The sequence below is a fragment of the Aureobasidium pullulans genome (assembly GCF_000721785.1).
Source record: "Aureobasidium pullulans EXF-150 unplaced genomic scaffold scaffold_10, whole genome shotgun sequence".
NCBI lineage: Eukaryota > Fungi > Ascomycota > Dothideomycetes > Dothideales > Saccotheciaceae > Aureobasidium > Aureobasidium pullulans.
The window spans coordinates 612,266-630,069 of record NW_021941030.1 but is presented as its reverse complement, the minus strand read 5'-3'; the positions used below and the strand labels follow the sequence as shown (position 1 = coordinate 630,069).

General features: G+C 52.0%; 8 protein-coding genes across 8 annotated transcripts; 3 read left to right on the top strand and 5 right to left on the bottom strand.

Moving 5' to 3' along the window:
• Positions 1–228: 228 nt before the first annotated feature.
• On the top strand, positions 229–2,604 carry M438DRAFT_335694 (translation initiation factor eIF-3b; the record flags this gene model as incomplete). The annotated part of the gene is made up of 3 exons (XM_029903831.1): positions 229–295; positions 399–2,131; positions 2,182–2,604. The coding sequence occupies 3 exons, from the start codon at positions 229–231 to the stop codon at positions 2,602–2,604; spliced, it is 2,223 nt and encodes a 740-aa protein (XP_029760159.1).
• A 1,316-nt stretch (positions 2,605–3,920) lies between these two features.
• On the bottom strand, positions 3,921–4,729 carry M438DRAFT_274776 (uncharacterized protein; the record flags this gene model as incomplete). The annotated part of the gene is made up of 2 exons (XM_029900739.1): positions 3,921–4,132; positions 4,216–4,729. 2 exons carry the CDS (start codon positions 4,727–4,729, stop codon positions 3,921–3,923), a joined length of 726 nt encoding a protein of 241 aa, XP_029760158.1.
• A 1,030-nt stretch (positions 4,730–5,759) lies between these two features.
• On the bottom strand, positions 5,760–7,106 carry M438DRAFT_274527 (ribonuclease H-like protein; the record flags this gene model as incomplete). Its single annotated transcript, XM_029900719.1, has 1 exon — positions 5,760–7,106. The coding sequence occupies one exon, from the start codon at positions 7,104–7,106 to the stop codon at positions 5,760–5,762; it is 1,347 nt and encodes a 448-aa protein (XP_029760157.1).
• A 3,176-nt stretch (positions 7,107–10,282) lies between these two features.
• Positions 10,283–10,750, top strand: M438DRAFT_274888 (like-Sm ribonucleo protein; the record flags this gene model as incomplete). Its single annotated transcript, XM_029900747.1, has 5 exons — positions 10,283–10,364; positions 10,423–10,461; positions 10,515–10,542; positions 10,600–10,663; positions 10,721–10,750. The coding sequence occupies 5 exons, from the start codon at positions 10,283–10,285 to the stop codon at positions 10,748–10,750; spliced, it is 243 nt and encodes an 80-aa protein (XP_029760156.1).
• Positions 10,751–11,078: 328 nt separating this feature from the next.
• Positions 11,079–11,765, bottom strand: M438DRAFT_275054 (secretory component protein-like protein shr3; the record flags this gene model as incomplete). Its single annotated transcript, XM_029900761.1, has 2 exons — positions 11,079–11,659; positions 11,729–11,765. The coding sequence occupies 2 exons, from the start codon at positions 11,763–11,765 to the stop codon at positions 11,079–11,081; spliced, it is 618 nt and encodes a 205-aa protein (XP_029760155.1).
• Positions 11,766–12,038: 273 nt separating this feature from the next.
• M438DRAFT_319802 (aldehyde dehydrogenase) lies at positions 12,039–13,569 on the bottom strand (the record flags this gene model as incomplete). Its single annotated transcript, XM_029902851.1, has 2 exons — positions 12,039–13,189; positions 13,245–13,569. The coding sequence occupies 2 exons, from the start codon at positions 13,567–13,569 to the stop codon at positions 12,039–12,041; spliced, it is 1,476 nt and encodes a 491-aa protein (XP_029760154.1).
• Positions 13,570–13,608: 39 nt separating this feature from the next.
• Positions 13,609–15,397, bottom strand: M438DRAFT_397514 (methionine aminopeptidase 1A; the record flags this gene model as incomplete). The annotated part of the gene is made up of 3 exons (XM_029909311.1): positions 13,609–14,746; positions 14,803–15,204; positions 15,263–15,397. 3 exons carry the CDS (start codon positions 15,395–15,397, stop codon positions 14,081–14,083), a joined length of 1,203 nt encoding a protein of 400 aa, XP_029760153.1. The 3' UTR covers positions 13,609–14,080.
• A 293-nt stretch (positions 15,398–15,690) lies between these two features.
• On the top strand, positions 15,691–17,804 carry M438DRAFT_365785 (kynurenine 3-monooxygenase). The gene is made up of 3 exons (XM_029907822.1): positions 15,691–15,879; positions 16,018–16,232; positions 16,284–17,804. Exons 1-3 carry the CDS (start codon positions 15,771–15,773, stop codon positions 17,481–17,483), a joined length of 1,524 nt encoding a protein of 507 aa, XP_029760152.1. The 5' UTR covers positions 15,691–15,770; the 3' UTR covers positions 17,484–17,804.

Here is a 17,804-nt window from a genome sequence, read left to right as displayed (position 1 = left end):
ACATGATCGAATGCCAGACAAGTACAAAGTTGCATATACAGCCCTTTGACATATTGTTTGTTCGAATATCGGAGTCAGAGATTGGGAAAGAGCGAACTTTGGTGACTGCAGGAAGTCGTCAATCCCAGGCCAGTCACGTGATCCCGAAATTCCGCCCGCGCCTGCACTTTTTGCACACGAAATCGAATAGCGGCAGCCGCATTCACCACCTCACATACAACCGCCAACATGGCTCCAAGCTTTGATAATCTCGACAATGACGAGAACTTTGACGATGTCGAAATCGACTACTCTGGTACGCCATCCCTGAAGATAAGAGAAAGAGATGGACTGCGCGCGCGCCGGGAAAGAACAAGGATAGAAATTCACAGACAGTAATGCTGACTGTTGACCTACAGATCTGCGCGAGCAGTTCGATGTGCGCATGGAGGAGGGTCTCGACTCATTCGTAGTCGTCGACGGTCTCCCCAAGGTGCCCGAGGAGAGCAAGGGAAAGCTTATTAAGTTCATCCTGCGCAAGCTCGTCAGCGCTGGTAAGACCAGTGAAGACTTGGTCCTCATGCCCGTCAGCGACGAGACCAACATGACCGAGGGCTACGCCTTTGTCGAGTACGAGTCGCCCGCACAGGCCCAGGCCGCCGTCAAGGCCCTTAACGGCACCCCTCTGGACAAGAAACACACCATGGCCGTCAACAAGCTCACCGATATTGAGCGCTTCGGTCGCGAAGGCCGCATTGAGGAGGATTACAGAGCCCCGGAACTCGAGCCCTTCCAAGAGAAGGAGCATTTGCGCTGGTGGTTGGGTGACAACGACGGCCGTGACCAGTTTGTCATGTACCGCGGCGACAGCGTCGGTGTCTTCTGGAACGAGAGAGACGAGCAGCCCGACTCGATTGTCGACCGTGCCCACTGGACCGAGTCGTTCGTGCAGTGGTCGCCCAAGGGAACCTACCTCACATCCATGCACGCTCAGGGTGTCCAACTCTGGGGAGGCAAGTCCTGGAGCAGACAGAAGCGTTTCGCACACCCCGGAGTCAACCTCGTCGACTTCTCGCCCGACGAGAGATACCTCACCACCTGGTCTCACCGCCCCATGCAGATCGAAGAGGGCCACCCCGTTCTCTCGCTCGACGAGGACGGCAAGAACTACATCATCTGGGACCTCGAAACCGGCCTTCCTCTGCGTTCCTTCGTCACTCTCGACCAGGCCGGTCCCAATGTCGACGAGGCTGGCAACCCCATGAAGAAGAAGCTGCAATGGCCCGCCTTCAAGTGGTCCGCTGACTCCAAGTACGTCGCCCGCATGAACCCCGAACAAGGCATTTCCGTCTACGAGCTCCCCCGCATGAACCTCCTCGACAAGGTGTCGATCAAGATCGAGAAGATCCAGGACTTCGAGTGGTGCCCTGCCACCCCCAACCGTGAGGGTATCAAGACCTACGAGCAGTTGTTCTGCTACTGGACCCCCGAAGTTGGCAGCAACCCCGCCAAGGTCGGTCTTATGAGCGTTCCTTCCAAGGAGGTCGTCCGTACCCGTAACCTGTTCAACGTTTCCGACGCCAAGTTGCACTGGCAGAGCGACAGCTCTTTCCTCTGTGTCAAGGTCGACCGTCACAGCAAGAGCAAGAAGTCCATGGCCACTAACCTCGAGATCTTCCGCGTCAAGGAGAAGGGCGTGCCAGTCGAGGTTGTCGATGCCATCAAGGACACCGTCATCAACTTCGCCTGGGAGCCCAAGGGTGACCGCTTCGTCCTCATCACCGCTGGTGAGGTCCCCGTTGGTGCTGCCGTTCCTCCCAAGACTTCCGTCTCCTTCTTCTGCCCGGAAAAGGCAAAGGGCAATCAGATTGGTAACTTCAAGCTGATCCGAACCGTCGACAAGAAGAACAACAACGCCATCCACTGGTCTCCCAACGGTCGCTTCGTCGTCGTCGCCACTGTCCTGTCACAACAGAGCTTCGACCTCGACTTCTACGACTTCGACTACGAGGGCGAGAAGGATGAGAAGGACAAGGACTTGACCGCCAACCTTGCACTGATGAACACAGCCGAGCACTACGGTGTTACTGACATCGATTGGGACCCCTCAGGCCGCTTCGTCGCTACCAGCGCGAGTGTCTGGAAGCACCGCGTAAGTTTTGCTGACCTCCTCCCATATAAGCAGAAAGCTAACAGCAATAGATGGAAAACGGTTACCACCTTTACGATTTCCGCGGTCAACTCCTCCGCGAGGACCCCATTGACCAGTTCAAGCAATTCGCCTGGCGCCCACGCCCCGAGCGTCTCCTGTCCAAGGAGGAACAAAAGACTGTCCGCAAGAACCTCCGCGAATGGAGCAAGCAATTCGAGGAGGAGGATGTTGCCCGCAAGAACACCGCCAACCGCGCTGTTATCGAGCAACGCCGTCGTCTTCTCGACGAGTGGCTCGCATGGCGCGAACGCACCGCCGCCGAGCTGCGCGACGAGCGCGAGGAGGAGGGTCTTCCCGAGGTCAGCCCCGAAGAGGCCGCTGCCAAGGACGAGGCCGCCGACGAGGGCGAGGGCCAGTTCGTCGAGGAGATCACCGAGGAGATTCTGGAGGAGACCGAGGAGATCATCGAGTAAACCGCTTGACGATCCTGACGAGAGAAACGCTTTTACATTTCTGCCTTCCTTTTCTTGTGTACAGCACATTGTGGGAAGCGGGAAATCAAAAATTTGCACGTTGTTTTGTTCCATGTTATCACCCCTTTCCGCCTTTCTTTCAAATCTTGCCAATAGAGTGCTCACCTTCATCGTGCTATGATCATTGAAAATAGCCAGGTTCATGCCCTTCTCTTGCGAGGGGTAATTTGCCTGTACTTCGTCGTGATTTCTTCTGACGACCGGTCGTCCTTTTCACATCGCTAAACAGAGCACCCTGCCCTTCGATTCCTGACATCCATCAACCCTCCTAAAGTAGCAACACACAGGAATACAACCACCAAAACACACGATAACAATCCCGAAAACCATTGTACAGATGTGCGGAACCATCAGAACGGTTTTACAACTCATGTACGCAGATTCACAACGGATTCATAGAGGCTTCGATTCGTCGAGGCCGTGGACAAAGATCAATCGTGTAATCATGCAAGTAACAAATGGTGGTCAAATCGTAGGTGCAGATGGACAGCACAACATTCTCTGACCTTGATGTACAAAACTTGTGTTGTCGACATGCACCGCAATGGATCGAAACGAGGATGTTCCTGAAAGATGGCGAAAGACCAAATCAACAAGTCACGAATCTGTCAGGGTGAAGTTGCACCGTATGGTTGTCGATTTTGTTTGATTTCTGCTGCATAAACAGTAAACTCCATCTCGTCAGAATCTGTAATTTCTAGTTCTGTCGCTATGCTCAGAGTGAATGATTTGCATCTGTCAAAGCAGTGCTTGGCCCAGTCACATTACATCCTTGAATCGGATGGACGACACCTTTGGCGATGGTCCTTTGTTTACATATCCTGCCCGTAGGTTTGCATACTCTAGACGCCCCCATTCCAGTCCTTCATTCGCATCCAACGCCATTGCAAAGATTGTTTTATTGTTCTTTGCTGAAGTGTTTTTGGAAGAAAGGAATAACAAAAGATCCCGCAGCGGACAAAGAGATACAAGAAGCAGAAGAGGGGCGGTCGTGACGGGCAGGTCGTGGTGGATGACTACACGGCATCATGAGTTGACACCAAGCGTCTCATTTTTCAGATGGCGAATGATGATGGCATGAGAATGTGCATTTGGATCCGTCATGAGCCACCAGGGATGGGATGGTAGATGATAGACGGCAGCGAATGTCAGAAATACAGACATTTGTTGCCTAATGGTTTGTTCGTAGCGGTGTCGTAAACGTCGTTTCGAAAGGTGATATCATGTATGGTGCATTTCTTCGTGAAATGAGCGATTTAGTCAAGATAAAAATCGCCCTTGAGGATCCTCTCCTGGAACTGGTCGGGGACCTTGACCGGCTTGGGGTTGTCCCTGACGGGGGTATCCATGACGGCAATGCTCTTGGAACGGGAGTGAGTCCAGCCACCGGTAGGAGGAGAAGCGGAGAGGCCAGAGATGGAGCCTCGCTCAGCACGGGAACGCATGTTGTCGGCCCAATTGAAGCCCTCTGCAAAAACCAAAAACAGTCAGCATGATGATCAAAAGACGTTAGGTGAAAGCACGCCGGCGGCACCAGAAGAAGACACAAACCTCGACGACCCAGTGAGGAGGAGGTCGGGGCCAAAGTCTTCTTCTCCCCGTCTACGTCTTCTTCTGGTATAGTAATGGTGGCGGTGGGCCTACCTGCTGGCACCGAACCCGAACCACCCTTCATATCCTTGAGGGCACGAGCACCAAAGCTGACTCTGCGAGCAAAGGGACCGCTGTTGCCAGCTGTGGCCGAAGAAGGTTCGTCGTCGATTGCCGACTCGTCGAAAGAGCCGACGTTGGAGCTGGAAACACTCTCACCTCGCATTCTAGCCGACATGGGCGAGCCCTGGTTGGGGGAAGCACCCATATTGAGGGTGCTGACAGAAAGACGACGACGGCTGGCTTCGGCAGCTGCTGTTGTGATGGGTCCTTGAGCGGGAGGGCTGGTGCCAGACGACTCGGACGGGCGGCTGCTGCGGCTAAACATGTCGGTGAATGCTTGACCGACGAAGGATGAGCGACGACGTTGGTTGTAGGTGTTGTTGTTGGAGGATTGATCGTTCTGGTCTGCCATTGTGATGGGTAAAGTGACAGTGTCGGGTTTTAAGGGGCGAGGAAAGGGAAATGTTAGGTAATCTTAGAGAGTGTTGATAGGGTTGAAAGCGAGGTAACCACGTGCTTGGGCGTGACTTCTTTGTGCTCTAGAATGGCGTGATGATGTCAGCTCCCTCCGGCTTCGGGGCTGCTTTGGCCGTTGTTCAAGGTTCGACCGCTTGTTAGATCGTCTGCTGCGCTTTGTTGTTGGAGAATTGAAGTGCAAGAGACGAGTCAGGGAGAAAGAGGAGAGGGAAAGAGCAAGGAGGGGCAGGGAGAAAGGAAGAGGTAAACATATAACTTGCACAAATCATGGTGCGAGGACCCTAGCCATCCCCAGAGTACTCCACATCACGCTTCCTTGTCCCGCTAAGAAATGCGGGGTAAAACAAGCCACAATCTGCCCCCTGCCCATCCAATCACGGCTACATTTTCCCACGACGATCCCATACCTTAGCACAAGCCGTCTCATCGAGATGCATCATGCAAGCCCTTGTCAAACTCAATGCCCGTAACTCCAAACGCTCCGGTCCGATTTGTCTCCGTCTCTCAAGAGCCACGTCTAAGGTCACCACATCTCACGCGGCTGTTACGCCATCTGCTGCGGCCAGCGCTCCGACCGCATCCAGTCGCTCTATCCATGTTTATAGAGTGCTTATCTGGGAGCTGTGTCACATGCCTCCTTCTTTGTGTACTTTTTGGTCCCAAAGCTTCTAATCTCCCAATCAGCATGGGGTGATTGCCATCTTCTGATACGCCCGGGTATGAAGATCACCTCTTGTCCGTCTCACGGCGTTGGAGCTTAGCTTTGTCTTGTGTCATGGCACCACCTTTGCTTCCTTATGCGTCCAACATGCATATGCAACGTTGATGCACAACTGTTCAGGTATCCAGTCACCGACCTTGATGGACAATTAGTTTGAAGAGTGTAGTAAATATGCTGTGATTATGTACATGGGTATTCATTTATTTCAATGGTTCATCAATCTGCCTCATCCAACTCGTCGAGACTAAATTTCAGACCGAGTCTTTTGTATCAGACTCTTGTATCTCCAGTGCGCTACTGGAGGTATCACGTCAAGAGCTTCTTGCAACCTCGGGGAATCGTAAGGGAGACTTTCCGACTTTACGACCTCAAGAACGTACGAGGACACAGTCGTCAATGCGAGAGGTGGTTGCCTCATTGCTTCGGCCACTTGCTGAAGCGGAAGACCCTGGACATGCCATAGAGCGTACGCACGTATGTTGGTCGGCGTGTTCTTGCCCTTCCTTTCGAGCGATAGATTGCTCTCCCATTGGCCAAGCCATTGATCCGCAGCTTCGTATTTGACGATTTCGACTTGGCCGGGTTCAAGGTTCTCTGGCTCTTCTTCAGCACTGAAGTACTCAGTGTCATCAGCGCCGGCTTCAGCTTGGGCTTCTTCCTCTTCATCGTCGAGCGCTTGCTCTTCTTCTGGGCTGAGAACTGGCGTCTGGCTTTCGACCTCTGTGGCCTTTTTGATGCCAGTCTTGCGCTTCAGGCGATTCTCACCGGCCCGCTCACCATTACCGAGAATTATAGGTTGGTCCGCCTCCCAGAGAGCCGGTCTCGGGGGTGTAGGAACCATGGCAGATCTCGCCCTGTCAAGCTCCCGAAAGAGCCTGAATCCCGCATAAGCATCTGTTGCGGCATACTCAACCTGCTCCATCGACAGTCTTCTCGACCAGGCACTCGTTCGAACGTTGCCCTTGTGAAGGGGGAGAAACAGAACTTCCTGTACCTGCTCAGCCAGCTTTAGCGGCGACTTGTTGACTTTGGCTGGCTCCTTCTCCGAAAACTTGACGAGCTTGTAGAGATGACTAAGCTCGAAGATGCCCTGTCCCTCGATACCCAAGCACTTGCGCAGGCGAGTGAAGTCGCCTGCAATGTTGACACCGGCCTTGAGGATGTCTGGCGATTCGAGGATTGTTTTGAGTGATGGAGGCATGAGGTCTTCCTTGGTCTCCCCAGCAAAGAGTGCAATCTGGAAGAGAGCAATTCGATTCTCACAAGCAATCTGAATCAAGGACACGTTGTCTTTAATGCCCCCTTTTGCAACACTGCTGCCCATTTCCCATTCGATGTCAAAACCTATGATTTTCTCCTGGGAAAAGTGCTTCGCAACTTGTTCCGCCTGCTCGAATTTGGTGCAATAGTGTAGAAGCGGTTTCTCTCCGCTTGGTGACTTGTACAGAGCGTATCTCCAAAAAGCTGCCTGGCTCGTCTTAGAGGCCATTAGAGCATTTCGTAAGTCCTGGGCAGGTATCTGGTAGAGTAGTGGCGATAACGTGGTAGCCTGACTCAATTCTTCCCTGTCAAGCAAGTCTGTGGAGCTCATACCTGCCTCCTGACTCCGACGCCTTGTTTCCTTAAACATAGGTCTTGGAGGCTTGAAGCCGAGTCTGCTACGAGCTCTGGAGTAGATTGTGGTGGCCTTCGGAGCAAGTCTCGGGATCGGAGAAGGTACTTCCCTAATTTTAAAGGTAGGACCACCTGACTTGGCTTCTGTTTCGAGGGGAGGAGTTTCTGTCTCCGGTTGAGATGAAGCTTCCGTTTCCGGTTGTTGAACACTTGTCTCCTGCTTTTCAGTGTTTGTGGTGGGTTTTGGTTGAGTTGCCTCGACTTTCTCGGGAGCTGCTGTGCTTTCTGGACTCGTGTCTTTTGACGTCATTTCTGCGCTTGCCGCCGATCCTGAAGTGTCGGTTGTCGTGCTGACTGCTGCTGCGGGTTCAACAGGCGAGTCTTCTTCCTCTATAAACTCTTCCTCGACGTGTTTTGTCTTCGCAAGAGCAGCTTTCCTCAAGGTATCTCTACGTCGGGTTCTGGCAGGTACCAAAAGACGTTTACCCAGAGTTTCACTCATTTGATCAGCCACAACCTCGTTGCAGATCCTCATAAATGGCTCCAATTGTCGCGTCCTGCGCTTTGTCTCCTGCGCGTTATCAATGCAGTACATATCGAGCACTTCGCCGATCTCTGCTTCCTCGTTCTTCGTAAAGGCGTTTCTCTCTTTCTTAACGAATGCATGTGCAAAGGCAGCGCGTTCATGGGTCTTGGTGTGGTGAACAGTGCTTAACACATGTTCCGTTGACATGATTTTGTGGCGCTTCATACCATCACCTCGCAGTTGTTTCACAACACTCTTGATGTTAGTCATGAGTGAGGTTTGTCGTCTCGAGACACGGATCGAGTCTTGCCAGTACGATTGCTGGTATGTCGGCTGCTCTGAAATCCAGGTTGCTTCGCCCGCTTCCATCTGTAAGGTAGAGAACATGCGGACCACTCGGAGAAGAGTGGCACAGATACCGAGAGCCCTGACCTGGTTTCGGTAGAAGTTGATCTTAAGCTCTGTTGTTCTTGTTCTGTTCGGCTCCGCCTGGAGCACCTTTATTTTCCCTTTCCAAAAGTCCAGACGAGAGTTGACTTCCTTTACCATGCTAGCAATTGGACGATCCAGCGTAAGAACGTCAGCTGTAGAGGCTCTTTGATAGGCTGTTCTCTCTGGAGATTCTTTGTGAGGGTCCACACCAAAGCGGGTGTCTCTGAGAATTCGTCGGTGATCATGTTGAAGGCTGAGAATGGATTCGTATCTTCCTCGCAATTCTTTAAGTTCAGCGACATATTGTAAACGTGCTGTGTCGGCTTTCTGGCTGGAGCTCTGCAGGTATGCTTTGACTTGACTGAAGATGCTATCGCGATGTTGCAATCTTTGTTCAAGGCGACGAATGACTTTTTGACGCAGAGCTTCCTGTGCCTGAAGATTTTGAGTTTTTGTCTGTACCTCCTTTCTAGCCTCCCAGAGTTGCATCTCGTCACCACCCTTGGACGTTACCTCAAAAGATCGGGCGTCTCGAAGAGCTCTACCCCAGTACGCGATTTCGCGGTTGTACCAATTGGCTCTAGACGCAAGAAGATCCGGCTCTGTCAGCAGCGCCTTGGTGTACTGAACGGGTTTATAGGAAAATTCTCTGAAAGACTCATAATTCCTGCGAATCAGTTTCCGGACAGATTTTTCTTTTTCCTCTCGCTCGCGAGATACCATGGTAGCTTCATGTTGACGCTCGGCGGCGCGGCGTTTGACCTGCCTACCTATGGTGTCTCTCTCTACCTCCAGCTGCTTTCGTAGATCATGAATCTCGACGAGGCGCTCGCTAAGCAAGGCTGCCTGCTTGTCACGAGTGGAGTGGAGCGAAGCTATAATCCGGTTGTGCTTCTCTGCTCTCGCCTCCAGGGCCTCTCGCGATCCGGTTTTGATATTCTGGATGGTTTGAGCGGACGACTTTACCAAGTGATCGTGAGTTTTCTGCAAATTTCGGAATCCTTCTTTCTGCTCTGCCAGAGCCGACTCCAGTTGAGTGTTCTTTAGCTTTAGACGCAAAATTTCATCCATAGCTAAGGCACGGGTTTCGGTAGTATGTAATGGCTGATTTTGTGACCTGTTGGATGACGGTGCCGTAGATGTCTCAGCTGCCGTGATACCTTCGGGGACAGTCACATCATCTACTGCATAGGCAAGCTCTTGGCCAGGTGTTTCATAGACAGGGCTCTGGGGCGGCGAAATCGGCGGCGTAGGAGTCGGAGGAACCGAAGAAGCGGGAGAGGCGGCTGTCTCAGCAGGCGCAGGAGTCTCGGTAGGCACAGGTATTTCAACAGGCGCAGGAGTTGCGAGAGTTGCAGGACTTGTCGGAGCATGAGGAGCAGGAGTCGCGGGTATCGCAGATTTGGGATCTTCCTGTATAAGCGGTGCCGGTGGTGGTGGTCTTGCCACAATAAGTGGTCTGCGTATTTGAGGATCGAAGATGGCATTGGGAGTGCCAGGAGGAGACAGGGTACCAGGTGGGCTGGCCGGTCTTCCACGCTGGTATGGATTGAAACTCAGAGCCTGAGCATAGTTGAACTTATTGGGAGGCTCCCTGCCCTTGTAGACCATAGGCTTCGAGGGCTTTGACTTTGGATCGATCGGTTTCGGACGAATTGGAGGGGCGGGGGGTCTGGACTTGGACGAGGAACAGCGCTTCTGAGCGGCGGGCTGGGAGAAGATGATGGTCGAGGCATTGCGCCAGGTGAAGTCGCAGCGCACACTCGGCGCGGCAAAGACTATCGACGAGGCGGCATTCCAGGTGTGATCGCAAGTCGGCGAGGGCACGTTCGCCTTTGTGTTCGCATTCGCGTTTCTGAGGGCACCTTCGGCGGCGTAGCGGGCAGGCCTCGAGAGAGCATGACGTGACGATGTATAGAGCGAGGGCTGGCGAGAAGAAGTTACGGCCCGTCCTGCGGATTGCATTTCACCCCCATGTCCAAACAGCCAATTGCTGAGATATCACACACTCGGAGTTGTCCTTTCGACTTTTGTGTTCGCCGCCGTGACTTTCCAATGGCCGAAGCTCAAAATGTCCCTCCGCGAAACCGTCCGAGCTTTGTCGAAAGCGTCACTCCGGCCGACACATGTGAAGCCCAGCGACAAGAGTCGATCCGCGAGATACTCTACGTACAGCACATCTCACATCACAAAACATGGCTTCTCAATTACTGCCGCTAGAGCTCATCGACAAGTGTGTCGGCTCCAGAATCTGGGTCATCATGAAGGGCGACAAGGGTGCGTCTGATCTTGCGCCTGAATATCTCAACATCACTTATTGATAATGCCTGCGCAGAGTTTAGTGGAACCTTGCTCGGCTTCGATGACTTCGTCAGTATGTTGATTCTATATTCTCTTTGTTCTGGAGAGTTATTGACCACACGATAGACATGGTTCTTGAGGACGTCACTGAATAGTAGGCCATCACAAGCATCCGACGCTCGCACATCATCAGAAACTGACCATGTTCAAGCGACTACACCGGCACTTCGACCAAGATGTCCAAGATTCTGCTGAACGGAAACAACATTTGCATGGTAATTCCATTTTCCCATCGTCACTCCATCTCGGATGGTCCTAATCTATCCTTCCAGCTCATTCCTGGAGGCATGCCCGAGCAATGAACTATATGACGACGTACGACAAGTCGCGAACTATCAGGCTACAAGAGGAGCTGAATTGTGAGAGCCAATATCTGACCTTTGCAATCTCCGATCCGAAGACATGCATTTCTTCCGATCGGAAGGGAAACTGGACACGATGGTGTATTGAAGCAAAGCGCTCAAATTCACATCTAAATTTGAAAGGCTCTACTATTTACAGAGCGATGCGAAGCACACGCATCCAAAGATGGACCGGAATTATCAAAGTGGTGTCTTTCCACAGTATGCAGCGCAACTAGTATACATTTCTTCTTCCGTCACTGTGCTTTCCTTCATGTCTTCACAGCATCTATTGCTTCTTCTTCTCCTTTTGGTGGGCCTTCTTCTCGTCGTGCTTCTTGTCCATCTCCATAATCTCGTCGGCTTCCTTCTTGTTGGCATACCACTGGCCAGCCTGTAAGATCAAGACACCGACGAGCAAAAGAGCCAATATGGTATCACTGGCAGCGAGAACCTTGAGCGAATCCTCTCTTCCAAGATAGTCGCCGGAATCATCAACCTGGCCCTCTGCGAGAGTAGGGTTGCCGTAGATGCCCGAGGTGATGACGCGCATGCCCTTGACAATGTTGGCAATGTAAACGGTGACACCGCACATGTACAGTACAAGACTGGCGCCGTCGAAGAGGAGGTTGGCCTCAGAAGGCTTGTACAGCTTGGTGATGAAGCCCAAGAGACCGGTAGCGATGACAATGTGGAGAATGCGCGAGATGAGAGGCGGGGATGCGTGGATGAACTTGAGGTGGTCCTCGAGCATCTGGTAGTAGGGCAGACGAGGGTCTACTCCTGGGACAAGAGTCGGGGGTGTCGTCCACAGAACATTGTAGTCGTAAGGGAAGGATGCGAAAAGGACTCCCAGGAAGAAACACGTAGCTGTGGTATGCTGTCAGTCGCGATCGTCTGGCTGGTATAGCTCCTTGCGGAGAGCGCGAATCTTCTTACGTCCGATGATGAGGAAAGTCGCGAAAGGCGACGACATGGTAGGCATCTTGAACAGTCGCGCTTGATGCGTGTATGAGACAGACGTGTGCGACAGGGAACAGTGTAGGTGGGACAAGGGCAAGTAATAATATGGAGGAGCTATCTGAAATCATCTCCACGATCCACTCCAATCATCCGCCAAGCTCCGCGATAGGCCAAAGCCTAGACCAAATGTTTTCATGTGATCTGACTAATGCTTTTCATCCTTTGAACAACAGATCAATCTAGGAGTACACTGTGGTCCAACATCGACTCGACTCGCCTGATGACCTCAAATCTTGATGTAGATGGTCTTGGTCTGTGTCCAAATGTCAAGAGCCGCCTTGCTGAGATCAACTCCATCACCCGAGGCCTTCCAACCACTAAAAGGCATGTCAAGAGCAGTCGACATGGGTGAAGTCGTATTGACGCCCACCATACCACTCTCAAACTTCTTCGCGACACGCAAAGCTCTGGATATGTCTTGAGTATACACGCTAGCGAATAGACCATATTCGCTATCATTGGCCTTCTGCATGACTTCGTCCTCGTCTTCAAAGGTATTGAAGCAGAGTACTGGACCGAAGATTTCTTCCTTGGAGATGCGGCTGTCGTGGTCCGGGTCGCGGATGACCGTTGGCTCGATGAAATAGCCCTTGTCCGTTTGCTTCTTACCTCCCAGGACGATCTTGCCGCCGCTCTCTTTGGCCAGCTCGAGGTACTTCAGGATGTTGTTGAATTGCGCCTTGTCGACCTGAGGAGCGTGCTTGGCTTCGGGAGAGAGAGGATCGATGCCTTCAGGTGAGTTGGCAGACATGGCTTTGATGGTCTCGACAAGCTTCTCTTGAAAAGCATCTGCAATCGACGCATGGACGTAGAGTCTTGACGATGCAATGCAGACCTGTCCGGCCATGTACAGGATACTCAGTGCAGCAGCAGGGATCGCCTTGTCCAGATCAGCGTCGTCAAAGATGACAAGAGGTGACTTGCCACCCAGCTCCAGAGACACTCTTTTGAGATTGGACTTGGCAGCAGCCTCTTTGATCAACCGACCAGTGCGACCAGATCCAGTAAACCCAATCTTGCGGATCTTCATATGCGAGGCCATGGCTGCTCCACAAGGATTTCCAAATCCGCTTAGAACATTGAAGACACCGGGTGGGAAGCCAGCCTCTTTGACCAATCTAGCCAGCACGAGAGCGGTAAGCGGTGACTTCTCAGACGACTTGACCACAAGTGTATTTCCAGTAACCAGTGCCGGACACATCTTCATGACCACAGCGAGAACAGGGATATTCCATGGCACAATTGCACCACAGACACCATACGGCTGGCGGATGACCATATTGACGTGCCCAGGAGTGGCCAAAGAAGTACCACCTTGTACGTCCAAAGCAAGGCCAGCAAATTGTCTCAGAGCCAAAGCACCCATAACATGCTCCACTGCCCATAGTCAGCACCACATCACTATCTAAAGTTAAAAAGAGGTGAGACTTACTATACATCGACGCAACCTTCCCAGTCTCCTTTGTCTCCAACTCTGCCAACTCGGGACCTGCGGCCTCCAACAAATCTGCCAATTTGTAGTAATAAGCCGATCGGGCAAATGCTCCCAATTCTGACCAAGCAGGCAAAGCAGCTTCTGCAGCGTCGACCGCCTTGTCGACGTCTCCAGAGAGTGCTTCGTATACACTGGCTACCTTCTCCTCATTATAAGGGTTGAAAACGTCGAACTTTTCGCCTTCTATGGATTCGACGAATTCATTGTTGATAAAGAGGCGAGTTTCTATCTTGTTGCTCTGGGTGTTTTCGGTGGTGGGCATGGCGGTGGGAGACATGGTGGGAAATAGTTTACAGGTTGGGACTTGGTTTAGTTAGGAACTCAAGTTTTAGAAGCTGAGGCATGCTGCGATATCTTTTATAGCACGAGATCTGGCGGCATAATACTATGATGCCCTCACCCTTGTATTGATGACCCCTCACTCTTCTAAGCACATGGGTAGCAGGAGCCGCCGTGGGTCTTGGAAGCGCTTCGATACGATCGATCCTCCGGAATCCCATCAGCACTACTGTATCACCCCACCTGTCTTACATCAGATATTCAAAAATCGTTCGACGCATCAGTGTAGGAAGATATTGCGTGAGTTGTGATTACACGCCGACAAGTTCAAATAGTAGTTTGGCATCGAGATATAATCTTTACGACGTATAGAGCCCATGGCATGTCCACTTCCAAATTCCGACCAAGTCTTTGCAAAAATATGCATGTTTTACCCAAATGTACACCGTGCTAATGCTTCTCATTCAATACGGAGCCTACCCATGTGACTGCTTCTATGATGTAGTAGGGAGACCGTTTGCTGTACCGGGCCAAGAGACGGCGCCGCCGGGTGAGTCAGGCAGACGAGCGGTCAAGACTTCAACACCAGTCTCGGTAACCAGAAGAGTGTGTTCGAACTGAGCAGAGCGCTTGCCGTCCACGGTGACACTGGTCCAGTTATCGGGCCATGTTCTGTCCTTGTGGGTTCCGAGACAGATCATGGGCTCGATGGTAAAGCACATGCCAGGCTTGGCCATACCGATGGCCTTGTTCTTTGCGTAATGAGGGACGTTGGGAGCACAGTGGAACAGGGTGTTGATTCCGTGACCACAGTAAGTCTTGACGGTGCTGCATCCTCTGTCCTCGGCGTGCTTTGCGATGACAGGACCATATTCTCTGAAAAGCGTGTTAGGCTTTGCGATTTTGATGGCCTCGTCCAAACATTCGCGAGCGGTCTCGACAACGCGGACTGAGTCAGGGTCGGCCAAGGCCTTGTCGCCAACGTAGTAGGTCTCGTTGATGTCGCCGTGGAAACCGCCGTGGTAAAGGGTAACATCGATGTTGATGATGTCTCCGTCCTTGAGGACACGCTGATCGGGAATACCGTGACAGATGGATTCGTTGACTGATGTGCAGACTGACTTGGGGAAGTGGCAGTAGTTCAGAGGAGAGGGGTATGACTATAAATGGTCAGCTCAGATCGGGTCAAAGTGGCGGATGTCAAGGCGGGTCTCACGTCTCTTTCAACACAAGCATTGTGGACGACCTCGTCGATGTAGTCGGTGGTCACGCCAGGCTTCGCAGCGCGAGCGGCAATGTCCAGAACCTCACGTGCTAGCCTGCAGACCTTGCGCATGCCTTCTTGCTGGGCCTTGTCCAGGATGGTAATCTTGTTGCGGCCAACAAAGACCTGCTCGGAACGGGGGATACCATCTTTGGCGTAGTCGGGGCGCGGGATGTGTTCAGGCACCTTGCGCTTTGGTGACAGAGGGTAGACGGGCCTGAGATCGCCAGTGTATTGGAAGGCAGGGAAGGGGTTGTGGGTGCCGGTTGCTGGGTCAGGTTCAGAAATGACTTTGGGAGCAAATATGGTGCGGAGAGGGTTACTCGTTGACTTGTGAATCTTCTTGTGTTCACTCTGTGATGGGGTTAGTTGCTATGCTCTTGGCTGTTCTGGAAGCGCGACACTTACATACCCAGTTGCGCTTGAAGCAGTCGTTGCTGCAGAAGAAGCTGGCCATTCCCTGCTTCTGGCATGTCGGGCACTGCAACGTGCCTGCCTCCTTGTCGCAGTCTGCGCCCTCGCACACACGCTTGTCCTCGCTTGCCATGGTGATTTGCGCCCTGTCGCTTTGCCGTGACTTGAGGGTATGAGAGAAAATGTGATGGTCTGACAAATGTCTCGACCTGGAAGTATCACGATGCTGTTTCCGAGGTGCGTCGAGTCGAAGCAGGTGTTGTATGCAGATCCGTCAGAGTGCCCCTCCACTTTTTCGCGGTTTGACAAACATCAGACCTGGAACCACTCCACCGGCGCCTTTCCGCCCGGCTGCCGGCCCGTGCACGGTCCCCGGGCCCGCCTGCTTCCAAGGCTTCGATGATGCTGTCAACCAAGAGGGTGCGTCTCGAATCTGAAGCTGTTCAATGAATTTATCCTATTGATTCTCATACTTTTTCTTGATTCTCTAGATTTGCTACGTGAACATGTCAAAGCAGAAGACTGTCATTGTAGGTGCTGGGCCAGTCGGCGCTCTTGCTGCACTTTATGCTGCTGGCCGCGGCCATGAAGTCGAGGTCTATGAATTGAGAGGAGGTATGTTTTGATCCATTTGTTGCCACTATCTGTTCTTCTCATTCTGTCCATTTCCTGTTGTTGTCAAATTCTCATGGTCGAGAGAGAAGTACTAGAAAGTGGTGAACCAGGTCAACATATCTGACATAAGTGTGTTAGACCTTAGAGATCCATCCACTGTACCACTCAACTTCACAAAGTCGATCAATTTGGCCCTTTCCGAGCGAGGTGTCAACTCGCTCAGAAAAGCCAATGTTCCTGGCTTGATCGAAGCTGTACTCGAAGAGACTATTCCCATGCATGGTCGTATGATCCATGGAGAAAAGCAGGGAGAGCTGTACGAGGAATCTCAAAACTATGATATTCACGGAAGGGTAATTCCAGCCTAATCCTGTGGTGTTAAACATCGCTGACCTCCCACGTAGGCTATTCGTGCAGTCGACAGAGCAGGCCTCAATAAGCGCTTGCTTGATGAGCTAGACAAGATGCCAAACGTCAAGCTATTGTTCAACCACAAACTGGTAGGCGCTGATTTCAAGAAGAACAAGGCCTGGTTCGAGAGACGAGACGAGGGTGTTCGACAGGATCATGCTCAGAACCCTACTCAAGGAAAAGAGGCCCCTCATGCTTCTTCTGAGATTGAGGTAGCATTCGACTTCATGGTCGGTGCAGATGGCGCCCACTCAGCAGTCCGCTACCATTTGATGAAGTTCACACGCATGTCATACCAGCAAGAGTACATCGACACGCTATGGTGTGAATTCCACATGGACCCATCAGCAACCAAGGATTTCCAGATCTCCCCCAACCATCTACACATTTGGCCTGGTGGCGAGTTCATGTTCATCGCCATTCCTTCCCTGGACAAATCCTTCACTTCGACCCTCTTCCTTCCTGCCAAGATCTTCGCTGAGCTGGACAAGGATCCTTCATCTTTGGTGGACTTCTTCAACAAGAACTTCCCTGGTATCGCTGGCAAACTCATTCCCGAAGCTGAGCTGCAGAAGCAATACAAGGAGAACCCGCATCTCCCGCTTATCAGTATCAAGTGTGCACCATACCACTATGGCTCATCTGCCGTTATCCTTGGCGACTCAGCACACGCCATGGTACCATTCTATGGCCAAGGCATGAACGCCGGTCTCGAAGATGTACGCACGCTCTTCGAACACCTGGACGCAAACAGCGATGATGCATCCGGCCGTGCTGCTGCACTGGACAGCTACTCAGAACAACGCGCACCCGACGCAGCAGCCATCAACGACCTCGCACTCCGCAACTACCAGGAGATGCGCTCAGATGTCACATCACCCGTCTACCGCCTCCGCAAATGGATAGAAGAGAAGATGAACGTCTACCTACCATCCGCCGGATTCGCAACCCAATACTCCCGCGTCAGTTTCGGTAATATGCGATACTCGGAAGTGGAGAAGCTGGCACAAAAGCAAGGCAACATCCTTCTCGCCGGCATGGGCGGATTCGTCGCTATGCTTATTCCCGCCATGGCATATGGTAGCTGGGCCATCTGGAGGTGGAATCGCGCATCCCATGCTTCAAAGATATCTGTAAAGGGTATTGCCGGTCTCGGTGGTATCACTGAGAGAATCGGTAGAGTCTTCACTTAAAAAGCGAGCAAAAAATATGACGAATGTACGATAGCGAATCAGAAGATAGCATCCTTTGTATGATTAACAGAGATATGACTGTACGGATCTCCTCTTCTCAGTGTACAGGACTATAATAGCAACGAGACCGGTGTAGATAAAAGATGGTGTGGCAAATGTGATTTGATTTCAGTGCCAATGATGCTTTCCTGATTAGCCACGAAACACAAAATACTTGTGACGAGTGGGACAAGTTCCTTCGAGAGCGACAGGGCAGCGTGCTCTCTCTGGACACCATGTCATCTGAAAACCATGATGCCTCTTGACAGTCGTATCGCCGGC